This window comes from Chelmon rostratus, chromosome 3 (genome assembly GCF_017976325.1).
Source record: "Chelmon rostratus isolate fCheRos1 chromosome 3, fCheRos1.pri, whole genome shotgun sequence".
NCBI lineage: Eukaryota > Metazoa > Chordata > Actinopteri > Chaetodontiformes > Chaetodontidae > Chelmon > Chelmon rostratus.
Genome location: NC_055660.1, coordinates 12,128,854 through 12,146,682, shown reverse-complemented (window position 1 = coordinate 12,146,682; position 17,829 = coordinate 12,128,854). Strand labels below are relative to the sequence as shown.

The 17,829-nt window shown below is 41.8% G+C and overlaps 2 protein-coding genes across 3 annotated transcripts in view; one reads left to right on the top strand and one right to left on the bottom strand.

Moving 5' to 3' along the window:
* The window catches only part of LOC121604400 (complement C3-like), a 22,655-nt gene extending 14,634 nt beyond the window's left edge, over positions 1 to 8,021 (top strand). The window contains exons 25-41 of the mRNA XM_041933900.1: positions 423 to 498; positions 798 to 957; positions 1,102 to 1,215; positions 1,329 to 1,485; positions 1,790 to 1,953; positions 2,789 to 2,944; positions 3,056 to 3,115; positions 3,336 to 3,426; positions 3,896 to 3,947; positions 4,176 to 4,263; positions 4,895 to 4,984; positions 5,238 to 5,343; positions 5,699 to 5,788; positions 5,871 to 5,954; positions 6,670 to 6,750; positions 7,007 to 7,154; positions 7,545 to 8,021. Of these exons, the coding sequence (XP_041789834.1) occupies positions 423 to 498; positions 798 to 957; positions 1,102 to 1,215; positions 1,329 to 1,485; positions 1,790 to 1,953; positions 2,789 to 2,944; positions 3,056 to 3,115; positions 3,336 to 3,426; positions 3,896 to 3,947; positions 4,176 to 4,263; positions 4,895 to 4,984; positions 5,238 to 5,343; positions 5,699 to 5,788; positions 5,871 to 5,954; positions 6,670 to 6,750; positions 7,007 to 7,154; positions 7,545 to 7,689 (1,862 nt within the window). The 3' untranslated portion in view covers positions 7,690 to 8,021. The remainder of the gene's footprint in view (positions 1 to 422; positions 499 to 797; positions 958 to 1,101; positions 1,216 to 1,328; positions 1,486 to 1,789; positions 1,954 to 2,788; positions 2,945 to 3,055; positions 3,116 to 3,335; positions 3,427 to 3,895; positions 3,948 to 4,175; positions 4,264 to 4,894; positions 4,985 to 5,237; positions 5,344 to 5,698; positions 5,789 to 5,870; positions 5,955 to 6,669; positions 6,751 to 7,006; positions 7,155 to 7,544) is intronic.
* LOC121603806 (sialoadhesin-like) lies at positions 7,201 to 17,829 on the bottom strand. Of its 2 annotated transcripts, XM_041933040.1 has the most exons (15): positions 17,621 to 17,829; positions 14,140 to 14,481; positions 13,762 to 13,977; positions 13,235 to 13,588; positions 12,884 to 13,105; positions 11,878 to 12,231; positions 11,537 to 11,764; positions 11,160 to 11,423; positions 10,744 to 11,004; positions 10,233 to 10,493; positions 9,895 to 9,973; positions 9,506 to 9,566; positions 8,353 to 8,513; positions 8,102 to 8,188; positions 7,201 to 7,736 (listed from the first exon to the last, which is right to left on the bottom strand). In XM_041933040.1, the coding sequence occupies exons 1-14, from the start codon at positions 17,673 to 17,675 to the stop codon at positions 8,125 to 8,127; spliced, it is 2,922 nt and encodes a 973-aa protein (XP_041788974.1). In that variant the 5' UTR covers positions 17,676 to 17,829; the 3' UTR covers positions 7,201 to 7,736; positions 8,102 to 8,124. The 2 variants fall into 2 exon arrangements, with proteins under 2 accessions (XP_041788974.1, XP_041788973.1); XM_041933039.1 differs by having other exon boundaries at positions 7,201 to 8,188.

Genomic DNA, 17,829 nt, shown 5'->3' with positions numbered 1-17,829 from the left:
TAGAAAGGCACTTTTTACAAAGTTCGGCTGACACACTGATGTATCGCAGCAACGGGCAAACCCACTTGATGAGGCGTCTATGTTTATATGTCTATGGATGGATGGATACATGAATCAGCTGATGCATAGATGGATGATACATCAATGGATGAATTGCTAGCAGGAAGGATGGGTGGATGGATGGATGGAAGACAAATCAATAGTTGGATACATGGGTGGACGGATGTATAGATGGATGGTTGGATGATGGATGGATTCATGGACTGATGGATGGATGCACGTTTAGATACATGGACGGATCAGTTGATGCGTAGATGAATGACACAGCATTGGATGAATTGCAGCCTGGGTGGACAGATGGATGGCTAGTTAGCTGGGTGGATGATGAATGAATGGATGATTTTGGTGTTTTGTGCTTTCAGGCTACGAGAACCAGCTGGCATACAGAAAGAGTGATGGCTCTTACCCCCCCTACAGGAGGGAAGGTGCAAGTACATGGTACTGTCACAATTTCACATTTTACATGTAGAAGTTGAACACAAAGTAATTTTTTGAGAAAATCTGGTTTCATTTCAGTTCTGTGATGATATTCAGGTTTTTTTTTAATCAATTTGAGATCATGTCTTAGTAAAGACAGACATGCGTGGGGTAGTATGATGTCTAATAAAAAGGGAGACAGTGTAATGTTTGAGAGGTGTGAATACATGCTCAAGTTCAATTCCTCGTTTTGTTAGACAAACATTAGATAACTTGTTTTAAGGAGACCAAAGGCTAATCCCAGTGTGTCTGAATACCAGGATCACGGCGTACGTGGTGAAAGTTTTCTCCATGGCTCACTCCATCGTTGGCATCAGTGAGCAGCAAGTGTGTGACCCTCTGCTCTACCTGGCGAAGAACAAATTCCGGCATTTAAGGGGCTTCGTAGAGGACAACCCCGTTTACAGCACTACCATGACTGTGAGACATAAACACTAAGACCTGTCCCCCTTGGTCCTTCTTTCTTAAGCTCAGTTTCAGTTTACTAGAAGATGTCTTCTGAGCAAACTAAAACTTCTTTTCAAGATTTAAACAAAAACCCATTTTCTGCACATGTGTCTCCAGGGCGGTCTCCGTGGCGATGACCCCGAGATAACCCTGACGGCCTTTGTCCTCATAGCGCTCTCTGAGGCTAAGCAGGCCGGGATCCGCTGCACTGGCCAAGGCTCGGACATCGAGGTGAGTCGTGCCAGCAATGATCTGCAGCGTCGGTTGTGCCATATTTCCTCTTCAGTTAACTGCTGTGAAAGGCTTTTTCACCTCACTGTCGTTATGGTGGGTGTCTGCTGTAGGCTGTTACCCGGGTGACAGCTGAGTACCTGAAGAAAGCTCTGGTGACATCGGGCAGGAGACCATACACCGTGGCCATTGCCTCGTATGCGCTGGCCCTGCAGGGGAAGCCTCGGCCCTATGACCCGACACAGCCTTTACTCAGAGCTGCAGCTCCAGGTGTCCTGTACACTCACACAGAGAATCTCACCTGCAAAGACATCAAGTTACTCAAGTTACTTTTCTGTATCTCACTTTTCTCTCTGGTCTCCACCTCCTGTTCACCCCCCCTCTTATTCGCAGTAAATGCAGCGCTCAAGCAAACATTTAACAATTAACATAAATGAATTGATATTAAACATACCAGAAAAATTATCTGCAGCGTTCATTTTGATAATTTCCTCTAAATAATTCAGTGTGAGCAAAGTGAAACAATGACAGTAGCCGCTCTTCTCGCGAACTTACCTCCCTCTCCGTCCTCCAGGAGGCAGTCACTGGCCCGACCGTCACAACACCCTGTTCACGCTGGAGGCGACCGGCTACGCCCTGCTGGCTCTGATCAAGCTGGGACACATGCAGGAGGCCGCGGCGCCGTTTAAATGGCTGAACAGCCAGCGGAGGCGAGGAGGAGGCTTCGGCTCCACTCAGGTAACAGCGGGGCGAGGCTGGTAGCTGAGCTGAAGTCTGCGAATCCAACCATGTCTCATGTGTCCAGCCTTCTGGACAACAGTTCTGTGGATAGTGGACATAGTGGATTAATGTTATTTACACTCAGTTTCCAGTTTATTAGGTACACCTGTGTGAAACGAGTGCACTGCAACACAACAGTCCTGCACTAAACATGAAGGTTATGGTGTTCAGTTTGTCGCAGCTGTTTTAGAGATGATGATTCACCTGTGTGATAATTTTGCAGGATGAAGTTTGCGGTGCTCTTGAACTGCACTGCATTATACATAATTGATATGAACAGGGTGGACAAAATAAAAGAAACACCTCTTAGTATATTGTTTTTGGACGTTTTCAAATGCATCTCACAAGTTTAGTATTGACTTCAGTATGTTTTGATACTGTTAACCAGAACATGTGATATCAACAGGATTTTTTAAAAGTACCTCAAAACTGAAGCCACAATATTTCACTTAGGATAAACTTTTGGGAAATGTTTCATGTGTTGGCTAAATGAGCAAAAATTGGCATAAAGTGGCTTTGCTCATTGATTGCAACACAGCCCAAAATGACTAACTACAGGCAGAGATATTAATGGGATACCTGCCTGGGTACAAACTGTGTAGCAAAATATTTAGTAGTTGACAAATGTTGCTTGCTACAGCAGTCTTGTTGAACTAATAAAGAGTCATCATTGTAATGCCAAATAGAAGTGATGAAATTAGTCCTCACAGTAAGGCAAGAAGAAGACATTACCCCAAACTACGGTGAAAAATGTGTCAAATGAAACGTCCTACTGTCTCTATTTTTCTCCCAGTCCACCATGGTGGTGCTCCAGGCGCTGTCAGAGTACCTGATTAACAAACCTCCTCCTGACGACCTCAGTCTGGATGTGGATGTCAGGATAACAGGACGCAAGGAAATCCGCTACCATTTCAACCCCAAGACCGCCTACGCCGCTCGCTCCTCCAGGGTGAGAGGCTCACCCTCATAGCTGAGTTTTAACATCAGGAAGTGTGTTTCTGATGCATGTCAGATGTATTTGAACAAAAATGTCTTCTCCTCTGGCGCTTTCAATCCATAGTTACCTGCTGATCTTGATTTGGAAGTGGAGGCTCGAGGAAATGGACAGGGAATATTGGAGGTACGACCACATTTTTCACCATTGTTTTTTTACACACATTTTTAAATGAATGGAATCAATGGTGCGATCATGGGTGAATCTGTACATGAGGACTTATGAAATCCATTCATTTTCTATCTAACTGCTTTATTTTTCGTACATGTATGGATGTTAGGGGGTTTTGTTTTTGACTGTTTTGTGTCTTGTGTGTCCCATCCTGTTACTTGAACTTTGACTCCAGGTTGTGACCTACTACAACCAGCTGCATGAGGTTGATGAGAAGATGCCCTGCAAAGACTTTGAGCTCAGCGTCAGCATTGAAGAATCCAGCGGTAAGTCCAGTTCTCACGCTGTCTCATATCTGCATGACGTGTTGCTTTCAGTGCTGTTTTCTGTCCTCTTACTGGAGGCCACACAAGGACACTTGTAGTGCCACAAAGGGATGAAATTTCTCTTGGATTGTTCCATTTCCTTTGTATGTTGGAAACAAATAGCAGAAAACATATTTACAACAATACGGCAGCATGGTACATTACACAGAGAAAAGTTAAAACTGATCAAATTTCCTGAAGCATAAACATAACACAATCATAATAAAACCCAAACATACAAAACCTGAAAAAAAAAGAATCCAGTTGTGCATTTAAGATGGATTTTGGATCACAACACACACCTGACATCTTTAACTAACGTCCATTAATTCTGACACCATTAATAAGAATAAAATAAAATACTGTTGCATAACCGAATGACATATTGTCTTATGTAATAAAAGAGAGCTTTTTTTCTGTGCCGTGACAGAAAAGCCTCCAGCAGATGTCGAAAAATCCTACCAGATCTCCATCAAAGTCAGGTGAGTTATTGTTAATTGTAATTAAACTTGAAGAAAAAGACTAAAATGTTCTTCTAATTTCAGGTCCAATTTAAATGTTAATTGATTGATGATGTATCTCGTCAGTGATTGGCCAGACCGCTGCATCTGAGTTTTATCAGTCTGATCAGTAGATGATGATGAACTGGAGTCTCTCTGTTGACATCCTCTCAGGTTTAGTGTCAGTGCTGGTCTCTTTCTATCCCACAGGGCTTTAGGACCTGCAGACGTCAGGATGGTGGTTCTGGATATAAGTCTGCCCACTGGCTTCACCCCAGAAAACTCAGACCTGGAGATGGTAATCAGCCTCTTCAGGGAGGGCAAAAAAAGAAAATCGGAAATCTTACAGCAGTGAAGATTATTATAAGTGAAGATTTTAAAGAGTTAAAGCCACAAGAATTGTTTTTACTGCCAATGTTTTTGGTTTTATTTTGGAAAAACACCTGAAGTGATGTAACTGACACAACAGGGAGGAGTAAATACACAATGACAGCAATTATCTAAATCGTTTTAGCATGTTTTCATATTTTAAAAAAAGCTTTTCAGTGTCAGTTTCGTTTAAACTGTTTAAAAATCTTTATGAGTGAATGTGGGGTGTCTTAAAATCCCTGAGAGATCAGAGAGGTCGATTCTGAGGGCGACACACGCCACCTAATTGGAGCAACATGCCAATCAATGTGTCTAAACAGTTTAGACATAAGATAAAACTTTATTTACTTTAAACTTTAAATTTGGGCATTACAGCAGCATTTGGTAGCAGTTGGAAAAAAATAGCAACAGAGATGGAGAAATAAAAAAAAAAGCAATACAAAATAAAAACTGGACTATAGACTATGTACATATTATACAAGCAAAATTAAAGTTTGAATATATAAAAGAAAAAAAAATGATAATGATTCTTGATTCTCATTCTGTGTGTGTTTGTCCAGTTGTCCAACTCGGTGGACCGTTACATCAATAACTTCCAGATTGTTGATAACCTGAGTGACAGAGGCTCTCTCATCATCCACCTGTTCAAGGTAACACACCAAAAAGAACGGGCCGATTTACCTGTTTGCATCCAGAGGGAGCTCGACTGGCTGCTTCATGTCATTGATTTGCGGAATTATCTGAACTTTGTTTAGTAAATGTTTTTACAGTAGCTCTAGACTTGAGGAGACTCCTGGTTATACGCACCATTTTTACAGTAAATCAGATTCTTGAATCAGCTCTGTACTATTTCTGCTTCTCTTCTCTGTTGCACTAAATCATCCTCCTCCGTCCTCTTCTTAGGTGTCTCACAAAGAGCCAGAGATCCTGATCTTCAGGCTTCAGCAGAACTTCAAAGTCGGCCTCCTCCAGCCATCCTCAGTTACTGTCTATGAGTATTACAACCCAGGTAGGAGAGCACATCCCGACCATCGCAGCTTACGCTACATGACAGCCAAGCTCAGGAGCTCACCTGCAACTTCTTCTTGAACTTTAGGCTTCAATCTGGAAATGAGATATCTACTGATACAACAGTGTGATTGTGGGTTGGCCCTCAGTCTCACCTTCCCGCCTCTCAGCTGGTTACAATCCACTGCAGACAATTATAATATGAGAAATAGTTCACTCCCAAAACATGTTAAACATCTGCCAAAAGCCAGTCTGAGACTTGGCCCTCACCAGAACATGTCCTGTTTATTTATTATAATATTGAAAAGTATTGCAGGTTTCAGTGTAACGGTGTCATATCTCCGCTCTTGTCACAGATCACCGCTGCAGTCGTACCTACACTCCCAGCGAGGACAAAGAGGGGCTCAGTCACATCTGCAGAGACAACGTCTGCCGCTGCACGCAGGGTAAACCGTACACCTGTTAGCGGATGTGTGTTGATGGTTTCTGCTATTTCCCATATTTAATATTTTTTTATTTGACCTCCAGGTGACTGCTGTGTCTCCAAAACCGACAGTGAAAACTACCCTAACAAAGATCGGGAGACATTTGCCTGCAAGTCTTTACACCACGGTACGTCATCACACAGCATTTAACAGCTTTAACACGCATACATGCACAAAGCTGAACAATGGACAATATTCCAGGAGGAGCTGCCAATATTTACTATGTTGTCTTGATTGATCACAGCAGCATTAATGACATGAATAATGAATTATTTGCAATTGCTGCGACCAGATACAGAGAAGATCGATAGTAATCTACAGCATTTTATAAAAACGACTAACAGCTAATGAGATATTTAGAGGCTGATAAAGCAGATGAATAAGAAATCTCTACTACGCCAAGCCACCTATTTATTATTTTATTTAGTAATAATTCATTTATCTGCTGTTAGTAGGATTAACAATAATATTATTTTTTATTACCTCCACCAAAGAGGATTTGTTTTTGGTCTGGTTTGTTTGGCTGCATGATTACAGCCTCGCTGGTGGTCCTTCTAGTTACTTCTCTTATTAGGATACAGAAACACTGATATACCCTTTCTTAATACAGTATTGTTAAGGTCTGCTGCAGCTTGCATATTAGGATGCATTATTTCTTGTATACATGTGAAAATTTTGACCCCACTGTGGCCGTAGAAGAAAGGTCAGGGGCACAGCAGAAACATTAGGATTCATCCTCTCTGGACCATGAACATCAACAACGAAGTTCGTGCCATCATCAGCACGGGCCTGCGTATGAACGGGGCAAAAAAAAGAAAACACGTTTTTTTCTTGCGCTTCAGTTTTCCAGGTGAAGGTGCTGAACGTCAGCCAGAGTTACTATGACAAATACGAGGTGGAGATCACACAAGTTATCAAGCTGGGTGAGTCAGTGCGACGGCTGTGTGCCTTCTGTGGTTATCTGCTTTCTTAAACCCCAGTCGTAAGATGCTACTACTTAAGATAAGTAACACAACAAAGAATTTCCGAACAAATGTAAGCAAAGTTTATTAAAGTCTACTGTCCCTGTGAAAAGTAGCATTGCAACAGCCCAGCGTGTAATCAGATTGACCCATTTTCACACTTTGAGGCTTTGCTGCAGCTTTACATGTTCTGAATCCCTTCCTGCTTACCATCCAGGTGTGGAGGATGGAGTTGAAGTGGGCCAGAAGAGGTTTTTCATGTCTCATGGAGGCTGCAGAGATGGACTCAACCTGACACAGGACTCCCAGTACCTCATCATTGGCCCCAAAGAAGACCAATGGAACATTGACAGTGACACCAACAGGTAAGGAAAGCAAGAAAAGAACAGACACACTACCAGAAAAAAATGCTGGCAGTTCTGTGAGGTCAGGATTTACTGGCAGTGCAACAGACAGTTTGAGGTTCTGACTATACATGGATGATCTATCTTTTCCAGCCGCCGTGCATATAAGATACCAAAATAGAAAAATTGCTTTGCTTGCAGAACAGAAACTCTATCTAAGAAGTGCTTTTCATTACTGTGTGACTGCACTGACTTAAAAAGGCTGCTTCATTTGTATTTTCCTGTCAGAAGAAGAAAACCTCAAATATTCTGGCTTACAGTTAGTCTCAACAGGGTTAATTACAACAGGGATATTCTTAAAATGACTGCCATGAAAGATGCATCCTAACCTTTTTGCTTCCTGTCTGTCAGATTCATCTACATGTTCGGGAAGGACACCTGGGTGGAACGCTGGCCTTCGCCGGCAGAGTGCTCCAGCAACCCCAGCCTGCAAGCTAAATGCAAGAGCCTCAGTGACACTGCGTATGAACTGTCGGTCAACGGCTGCAGGCTGTAGAGGTGTCTGAGCTGCACGCCACGCTCCTGTGCCATTTTGGTGCAAAGCTGCCAAATAATTGTGAAGATTCAATGATCATTTCAACCCAGCCGGCAAAATAAGGGCATAAAACAAGTTGTGTTTTCACTGTGGAAAAAAGAACCGAAAGGAGAGCTAGATATAGAGACATACCCGTAAAGTATTTCTACTGTGATGCTATAATAAGAATGAGGAAGAAGAATCCAAAAAAGTAACAGAGGCACACCAAACAGCCCCTCAGGGGTATTATAGCTTTTATAGACTAGTTTAAGTTTGTACATTTAAATGTGCATAACAAAGTATGCTTGTCTCGATGCTGCATTCCCTGTGACTGGTCTGTCATAGGAAATATAGTTTGTCTGCTCAAATAAACCAACCTATTTAATATAAATACCAGGCTCGAGATTCCCCTCGTGTTCAGCAGGTTTTGTTGATTGTGCTGTACAATGCAGTTGAATCCTCCTCAGCTGACGTCTGATCTCTGGTTTTCAAAGGAAAAAATTAATTTAATTAACTCTGCAGATGTGAAATGATGCAAATGGCCCATTAGTGATTTATGTTTATGAAATTGTTGGAGTAAAAGAAATGCAATTTTGAACTATTTCGAACTACTGCAACTTTGCTAATGTTCCTGAGACTGCTCACCTTGTAGCAGTGTTGCCACTTTTAAATCTGATGGCAGTGTAAACAACGATGTCTTCCTCCTCGTCCTTGGGTCTGATGTTGGAGTAGAGAGGATCTGAGTGCTTCTTGGAGAAATGGACACTGGCATAGTGAAGGTCATCCTGCTGGTCCTCTGGCTGTCTCTGAGTGAGCAGATGCTGCATAAATTAGCAATTTAAAGGGTTGTATGATTGCCACAAAAAAAGAGGTTTGTCCAGGATTTGAGTGTTGTTGTTGCACTGCTCCTAGAATACCTAGTGACCCCCTAAAACAATCTTAGACAGAACCTTGGGCTGTATAACTTCTTACAGAGTAGCTAAGCAGAGTATCCAAGATGCCACATTGCAGCTTTTCCTGGTGGCGATGTAATCCCTGTCAGGATGTTGGATCTGCTCCAGAATCTCTTCCAAGTAGAAGTTGAAGTACCTCCACAGGGACTATTCCAGAGGCATTCGGATGCTCTAACTACCTCCAGTGGCTCCTTTTAATGTGACGGAGCAGCGACTCCACTCAAGGCTCCTTCTAGATATATGGAATCCAAACCAGGCCCTTAATGGTCAGCCCAGAAGTTCATTATGCTCACTTGTATCCACAATATCATTCTCTCTGTCACTTACCCAGACCTCAAGACATCAGCTCCCTGAACACAGCCCATTACAAGGCCTACATCACTGCTGATCATCCTGACAATCTTATGCATGAACAAGACCCCCAAAATACTGTCAACTGGGGCTACAATTCACCTCCAGACTGAACGTGGTAACAGACTGTGTGTCATGGTCTCAGATTAGAGGTGCTGACACTATTCCCAGCTGCTTAACGCCATCCAAAGACAGACTTCTGCTCAGATGTCTCTGTCAACAGTTTTTATCCAAATCTGTGAAAACTGTTCACCTCTGATGATGATTACAACACACTGGAAAATCACGCTGTCATGTCATGGATGGAACTGCCCAAGCTCTTCAAGTTGCTCGGCTAACACCAACATGACAAGCAGCCAGGACAGGGCCGAGGTCACAGGCCAAAAAGTCAAACATAAGCGGTAGGAGAGCTTTTTTGAGTAAAAAGGAAACAGGAAGTGTGGAAAGAGAATGAGTTTTCTTTGCCATTAGAATTGTCAAATCTTCTTCCTCACCTCTTCCCTGTTGCCTGGTCTCTCTCCAGGCTCAGACGATTGCTTGGAAACCCTCTTTCTTCTGTTAGAATAAAAAAGAATGAAGAACTAATCAATTTAACTCGGACAAACTGGCTGCTAAAGTGGTTTCATGAAAGGGAAATTTCAGCCCCAAGAAACTTGGGTCTTATTTTTGCAGTTTTGGTCAGTGGGTCAGAAAATCTGGCTAAAGTATTGGCTTCTTATACAATCTGACAGATATCGTGTTTCTTTCCTGGTTAAAAATGTCCCTCGTTTTTCCAAATTACTTTGGTGACTACAATGTTGCCACAAATGATGGCTGAAGGGTAAAAAAAATAATAATTTGTCATTCAACTTTCACAAACATTTAATGAAAGTGGGCTGCTTACCTAATCAAAAAGGCCAAGAGGAGTGTGACAGCGAGGGCACCAGCAGTGGATATTCCACCAGCTGTTGCTTTCCAAGCTCCTGTGCACAGGTGATAAAATACAACACTGACAATTAATTAGGCCGTTATACAATGTTTAGGTACACTGAAAGAGTGACAATATGAAAAAAGAAACTCTGCCTTATAATTAAATATATAGATCTTCACTTCTTCTGTGTGTAAATTACTTCTCAAAAATCTGGTGAGTCAGAATATCTGACGGAGACACAAGGAAAATTAGATCCGACCCAAAGTGCACGACAGTCAAGTCACACATGTCAAGTGTGCAATACAAGTTACCTGCCACAACAAGCAGGTGCAAGGTGGAGTTGTGATGTCCTCTCCTGTTCTGGGCTTCACAGTAATAATTCCCACTGTGTTCAGCTCTGAAATCAGTGATGGTGAAGATCTCTCCTGATGCTTTTGGTGAGTCTTCATTCTCCTTGTACCAGGTATAATTAGCTGCTGGGTTAGCATCACTGCTGCAGCTCAGATTCACTGAACTGCCCTCCACTATCTCACCAGAGGGACTCAGTGACACAGAGGGAAGCTTTGGAGCATCTGGAGGACAGATGAGAACAGAGGGACAGTTCATCATGGCCTGCCATGCCTGGACAGATTTGTAAAACTCAAATGCACAAAGACTTGCTCATTGTCTCTCTCTCTCTCTCCATCATGGAGTAAATAAAGTGGCCACATAACTGATTTTGTCCTTTGTTGCTCCACTTGTCCAACGGCACAAATCAACCCACTAATCTCTTCTTGTAAATCAATTCCTGGCCTGAGAGAAGCACCAATGTTTCATACTTACACTGGACATCTATGAATACAGACTTGGGGCCTAACTGGCCGTGTTGATTCTTAGACTTGCAGGAGTAGCTTCCTCTGTCCTTCGAGGTGATGGAGGTGAAGTGATAACGTCCTTGGGGTCCTTGGATCAGTGTTTGGTTCCCTCTGTACCAGGCATAATTAGCTGCTGGGTTAGCATCACTGCTGCAGGTCAGGTTCACTGAGCTGCCCTCCACTATCTCACCAGAGGGACTCACTGACACAGAGGAGGTTTTTGGAGCATCTGGAGGACAGGATTTAACATAACTGTACGTGCATGATGTGAAGCAAGAGTTAAAGAAAGCATTCACAGGAAGACCCCTTTCAAGTGATTATAACCCAAACATTACGATTTAAAAGCTGCACATTGTTTTTTTTTCAATTCACCACTTCACTCACATTTCACATTAATAGAGATGTACTGAGATGTTCTCCTCCCCAGCTCGTTCTCAGCTGCACAGTAATACTCTCCAGAGTCAGAGGACTGGATGGACGTTAAGACAAGCTGTGCTTCTTCACTGAGAGATTTGAGGTTCACATTCTCCTTGTACCAGGTGTAATTAGCTGCTGGGTTAGCATCACTGCTGCAGGTCAGAGTCACTGAGCTGCCCTCCACTATCTCACCAGAGGGACTCACTGACACAGACGGAAAATTCAGAGCATCTGGATGTAGAAAACATGTAGAAGCAAACATTAGATGCAAAGTGAGTAGCGGTGGTTCCTTTGAGGACAGCCCATATTGTTCTGAGTTTTGTTACGCAGTGCAGCAAACTCACACACTGAGGGAGAGCTGTAAGCCTCGTGTCCTTTCAAAGCACAAGAGATGATGTCTCCGGGATAAAACTGGTCTTCATAAGACGAACTTTCCTCCGTCATGATTTCCTCTCCGTTCTTGAACCAGACGTAGGAAGAGCGACCGGCTGGACCGCAGCTGCTGTGACACTTCAGCTCTGCCTCGGTGTAAAACTGGTGGACTTTTATTCTGGTCACCTGCACCTGCAGAGCTGGACCCCAAAATGTATTTATATTAATGTTGATTCACTAATCTACAAAGCATTTGGAAATGAATTTAATCAGTAACAAAGCCTTTCAGTTTTAAGTTTGTGTAGATCAGTACCTGTGACAGTCAGAGTTGTTCCAGGTAAACTACTCGTCCATTCAAAGCTTCCTGTTCTGAATTTGAAGCGATACTGAACTGAATCACTCTCTGTCAGGTCAGTGATTCTCAGAGTGGAGCGTCCTCTCTCTGATATCACCTGAACATGACCTTTATACTGGGAGTCTCCTGTGAGGTCCTCAGGCTGTGATGGATTCAGCCACTGACGGCTACGTTCAGGACTGAACCAGAACTTTGATACAGCATAGTATCCATAACTGCTGTACGTGCAGGAAATGTCCACCGATGAGCCTTTGGCGGCACAGATGCTTCTGTGAGGGTACGTCACTCTGTAGCAGGATTGACCACTGACACCTGAAAGATAAAACAATTTATTGCACAGTTTAGCAGCTCATGTTGGGAAAGGGCTTCACTTTAAGGCACATATTTAGAAATAAAACAGAAGGCTGCTGCCTGTATTTTTGTGAAGAGGGAAATAAGAGCACACAAACTCTTTTGAAAATACAGTGTTTGATAAGAATCACTACTAGAAAGCATGCAAGATGATCATTAGTGGATTAAACATGTAAATCTTTCCCAGTTGTGGCATATTTTGACTGTCCAGACCATGTAACATGAACCAATTGCCAGTCTTAGAATCTGACAAACATCTGAGCAGTCACTGCTCTTTTAGTGATATCATTTCCTGTTCTTTGTCTGAGGGACGTTAATGTAATAAAAACATGCACTGTGTTAATGACTTTCCTGTACTCATGAGGGCCTTGCATCTAAAATTGAGAGGTGAGAGAGGCTGTTTGACAGATTGAGGAAGAAAAGCAAAAGTTAAGGATCATCATTGAATTTCCACAGCGAATGTAGGTTTAAACACTCAGTCGCAACCTCAGGATTTATCAGGTTATGTTACATTTTGAAATGTAAGATCTTTAGTTTCTTTCTTTTTCAACATGTCTAAAATTCCCATGAGGCATCAGCGATATGTCAGCGAGAGGCTGTGGAGTGAACTCACATACTGGAGGAGAGGGGAAATCCTCACTTCCTCTGACAGCACAGGAGTAACTGCTTGCAGAATCAAAGTAATCTGAATAAGAATTAGATGTTTGTCCCCAAATGTTCTTTCCATTCTTATACCAGATGTAGGAAGAATGATGCGGCAGATGACAGCTGCTGTGACACGTCAGCTTTGACCAAGAGTTTGAATATTTCCTTATGAGCACCTGCAGATCTGGATCTTTAAAGAAAGAAAGGATATAAATAGTTCTTAATTAAATACTGGGGTTGCAAGTATACACACAGTTTGAACAAAATACATGTGCTCAATGTCAATTGTACATGACCATGTTGGGATATATATCAGTACCTGTGACAGTCAGAGTTGTTCCAGGTAAACTACTCGTCCATTCAAAGCTTCCTGTTCTGAATTTGAAGTGATACTGAGCTGAATCACTCTCTGTCAGGTCAGTGATTCTCAGAGTGGAGCGTCCTCTCTCTGTGATCACCTGAACACGACCTTTATACTGGGAGTCTCCTCTGAGGTCCTCAGGCTGTGATGGATTCAGCCAGTGACCGCTACGTTCAGGACTGAACCAGAACTTTGAATCAACATAGTATCCATTACTGCTGTACGTGCAGGAAATGTCCACTGATGAGCCTTTGAAGGCACAGATGCTCCTGTGAGGGCATGTCACTCTGTTGCAGGATTGACCACTGACACCTGAAAGATTTTTGGCACAGCAGTAACACAGAGCAGGCTGTATTATTGTCAAGTTACTGACAGCAGAAGTGATCCTGATAATTAAAAAAAAGAAAGGGGAAGTGGGGCCATCTGTATTTAATCCTCTTGCAGTCATTGTACAGTACAGTAGGTTAAATCTAATTAAAACTCACACTTTGAGGGAGACGGAAGATCCTCGTGTCCTTTCAGGGCACAGGAGTAGCTGTCTGCCCAGCGATAGTGGCCTGAATATGAAGACGTCTCTCCCGGAATTTTCTGCCCATTCTTGTACCAGATGTAGGAAGTTTGATCAGGTTGACAACTGCTGTGACACTTCAGGTCTGTCCCCTTTTGACTTGACCTCGGACGGACCTGCAGCACCTGTAGATCTGGATTTGTGTGGAGGGAACAGAAATATGATTTCTATTCATACACGCATTTACACCAAAGCACATTCACAGTATCTGTGCGAGCATGTTCATTATTGCCCCTTTGGAACAAGCGAATTTCTTCTTCAGCACATATTTGAAATATTCAAATGAAAACGTTACCTGTGACAGACAAGCTGACTCCAGGTAAACCAGCATAGCTTCCACCTGGTTGGTTTGTTATGAACCTGAATATGTACTTGGCTGAGTCGCTCTTCCTCAGGTCTGTGATTTTCAGAGTGCAGCTGTTTCCCTCACAGTGATACCACACACGGCCTGCATACTCTGAATCTGTTCTCAGATCATCATTCTTTCTGGTAAACCACACTGTTTGTAAGACCTCAGTTGTAGGGCTTTCTGTTGAAGGGTATGTGTAGTTGCAGCGTATTTCCACTGTGGACCCCTCTAAGGCACAGACCTGCGTAGAGCTGTAAGTCACTCCCCAGCCACTCTGACCCTGTACCACTGTAACACAGAGCACACCAGAAACAACCGTCAGTTTCATCAAATTAACTGAACTAATTCAGAATTTTAAAAGCGACTTTGCCTCTCACCTCATCCCACTGTGAGCCAGTGAGACAGGATGAACATATACCATCCTGCTCTGACTGAACATGGTACAGTATTTTATGAGGCGTCTATCGGTTTTGAATCATTGTTGCTACACTCAGGTCGTAAAAACCTGAACACGCTCATCAGGTTGGTTAATTGGATAAGGATACAGTCACATTACATTTTCATCCTGTGAGACTTTGGTAATTTACCACTGAATCTGATGTCTCTGTAGCGTTTCGATATATGATATAACTGAATCTATCTGCTGCTTCCACATTAGTTTGTGTGAAGGTAAAGGGAAGATTCATGACTTTGTGCAGTTACCATGCACAACAGAGCTGCCTCTGTGGACCATGGGGTCCGGGTAGGCTCCAGATCTCGCCACATTTACCTAAAAGCTAATAGACATAAATGAAAATATATAGAGGCAGTCAGACCTATATCAAATTTAGTTTTATCTTGAACATGCCTTATACATTACACAGCATGCACTCGGACTGCCACATACATTCAAATACAAACAAATACTCTTGTACACACTTGTCACTTTAGTTTTACACATAATCCTCATCTTTTTAATATACATGTGGACAATAAATCAGACTCTTTTAGCCTAGATTTTTTTAAACTTAATTAACTGCATGAATTTCATTCAATGTATTACACAGCCCACCCACAACAGAGGACATGTATTAGACCTGGTCATAACCCATGGCCTGTCAGTGCAGGTTTCCTTTGTTGTGGACGTGGGCTTGTCAGATCATTTTTGCGTCTTTTTTAAGGTAAATAGTTTTAAGCAACAGGAAATTACAGAGCATACTGTAAGGAAACACTATTTTACATCTGAAGTGGCTGCAAGTTTTACTGATATTTTACATGATATTCCTCCAGAGATTTTACCTTCTTTTACCTTCTTCTTGTGATTTTGTCGTAAACTCAACTTAGCACTTGACATGGTGGCACCAGTAAAACTTAAAAAGGTCAAAACGAATTCAAAACCTTCCTGGAGAAACTGTGACATAATAAAATTGAAGAGACACTGCAGAATAGCAGAAAGAAAATGGCGGAAAAACAAACAGTTCATTTTCAAATTTTTCAGCACCTGATCATCTACAACAAGGCCGTTAAAAATGCAAGAAGAGAACATTTTTCAAAGGGTTTAAGGTTTGTCCTGTTGGATGCTGAAATGCTTGAGAAAGTTGTCTCCCAGTTAAGTTTAGCCACCTGCCTCTTCCTGCCTCCTCCTGACCCCATTCCAACATCAATTTGTTAAAGACATTTATAGGTTTTTAAAAGATGATCTGCTGACCATCATTAATCATTCTCTACAGACTGGTTTTCCCCACTGCTTTTAAGACTGCCATAGTTAAGCCACTCTTTAAGAAGAACAATCTGGATGCATCATTACCAGAGAATTACCGACCTGTTTCCAACTTAACCAATTAAATGATTTCATGACCTCAACAAACACTGCTGAAATTTATCAATCTGGTTTTAGAAAATATCACAGCACAGAGACAGCATTAGTGAAAATTGTCAATAACATCAGGTCAAACATGGACACAAAAATGCCGTCTGTCTTCATGCTTTTAGATTTGAGTGCAGCGTTTGACACAGTAGATCACACCATTCTTTTAAATAGACTCCGATATTTAATTGGCATCTCTGGTACTGTCTTTATCTGGTTCAAATCATGTCTCACAGACAGGAAATTCTGTGACAGCATGGGTGAACACACATCTAGTTTTTATCAAATGAAATGCGGTGTTCCCCAGGGGTCAATTTTAGGTCCAACCCTTTTTAACCTATACATGCTACCACTTGGAAATGTCATCAGGAGGCACGGCATCAACTTTCACAGCTATGCAGATGACACACAACTTTACACCGCCGTGTCTCCTGATGACAGATGACCACTTGATGTCCTTTTTAACTGTATTTCAGACATTAAATCCTGGATGGCAAAGAACTTTCTACAGCTCAACCAGGACAAAACTCAGGTTTAAGTTATTGGTACAGGAGACCAGAGATAGAAACTATCTAGCAAACGACAAGCCGTCTCTTTTAGCCCACGTCAACAGATTAAAAATCTTGTAGTAACATTTGACGCAGAATTGAATTTTGAGGCTCATATAAAAGACGTCACAAGAAAGGCATTTTAGTCCACCAGTTTCTCTCTCAAGCCAATGAGACACTTATTCATGCTTTTATTACCTGCAGGACTGATTATGGCAATGCTCTTCTTTCTGGTCTCCCAAAAAAGACTATTTTCCAACTATAATTACTCCAAACCAGAAAGAGAGCTCACATTACTCCGATTTCATAGTCTCTGCATCGGCTTCCGGTGCCTTTTAGAATTGATTTTAAAATCCTTTTATTGGTATATAAAGCTCTTAATGGTCTTGCTCCTTAATTTTTATGTATAATTAATTTGTATAATCAGTTTTATTTGTTTTTATTGTTTTAACATTTCACATTTATCCACTGTTTTTCCTTATTTCATTTAATTTCTTTTCAATTTAAGATGGCGTTTCCTCAGTACTTAGTTCATCAAGATGTAACGGGAGTGTTGATTGTGTAAGTTTGTGTGCTCTTGTGTGTGGGTGTGTATGTGGGTGTGGGTGTGTGTGTGGGTGTGGGTGTGTGTGTGGGTGGGTTCCTCTTTATTCTCTTTATCTTTGATTGCAAAGCACTTTGTGATACATTTCCTTTTGTATGAAAAGTGCTATACAAATAAAGTTATTATTATTAATATTATTATCTTCTTATGTGTATATAGTGTTTCATTTCATTAAGCAGCAAGAACACAATTGTTGTCGCCAGCAGACTCTCAATGTCATCTACAAAGTGACTAATTTTTTAATAAAGCAAATCATTTTTCATACTTCGTATTAAAAAGATAGAGATGTGTCATGCTTGGGGGGAAAAAAACATCTCAGGAATTTAAATCACCACAATAAAACCATATAATGCTAAATGAGCTAAACATGAAATGATACACAAAACAGCAGCTTAAATGCCCCATAATGTAACTGTTCATGTGCATTACCTGGCATAGAGAGAAGGAAGACCACAAATCCAATCACTGCTGCTGGTAAACTCATAACTGCTCCCGTCGTCTCTGTGGCTTAGGTAACAATAACGCACATAGGAGGGTCATTAATGTACATACGATATCTTTAGTCACATCAAACACTTCTACTTACAACTCAGAAAGAAACTGTCTTGAACTGTAAAGTTCCCCTGTGGCCGGGAGAG

Coding starts and splice junctions, on each gene's coding strand:
- LOC121603806 (XM_041933039.1), bottom strand. CDS start 17,675: ATGAGTTTACCAGCAGCAGTGATTGGATTTGTGGTCTTCCTTCTCTCT. Junction 14,482..17,620: donor CTTCCTTCTCTCTATGCCAG/GTAATGCACATG, acceptor TCTGTGTTACAG/TGGTACAGGGTCAGAGTGGC. Junction 13,589..13,761: donor TCTTCCGTCTCCCTCAAAGT/GTGAGTTTTAAT, acceptor AAAATCTTTCAG/GTGTCAGTGGTCAATCCTGC.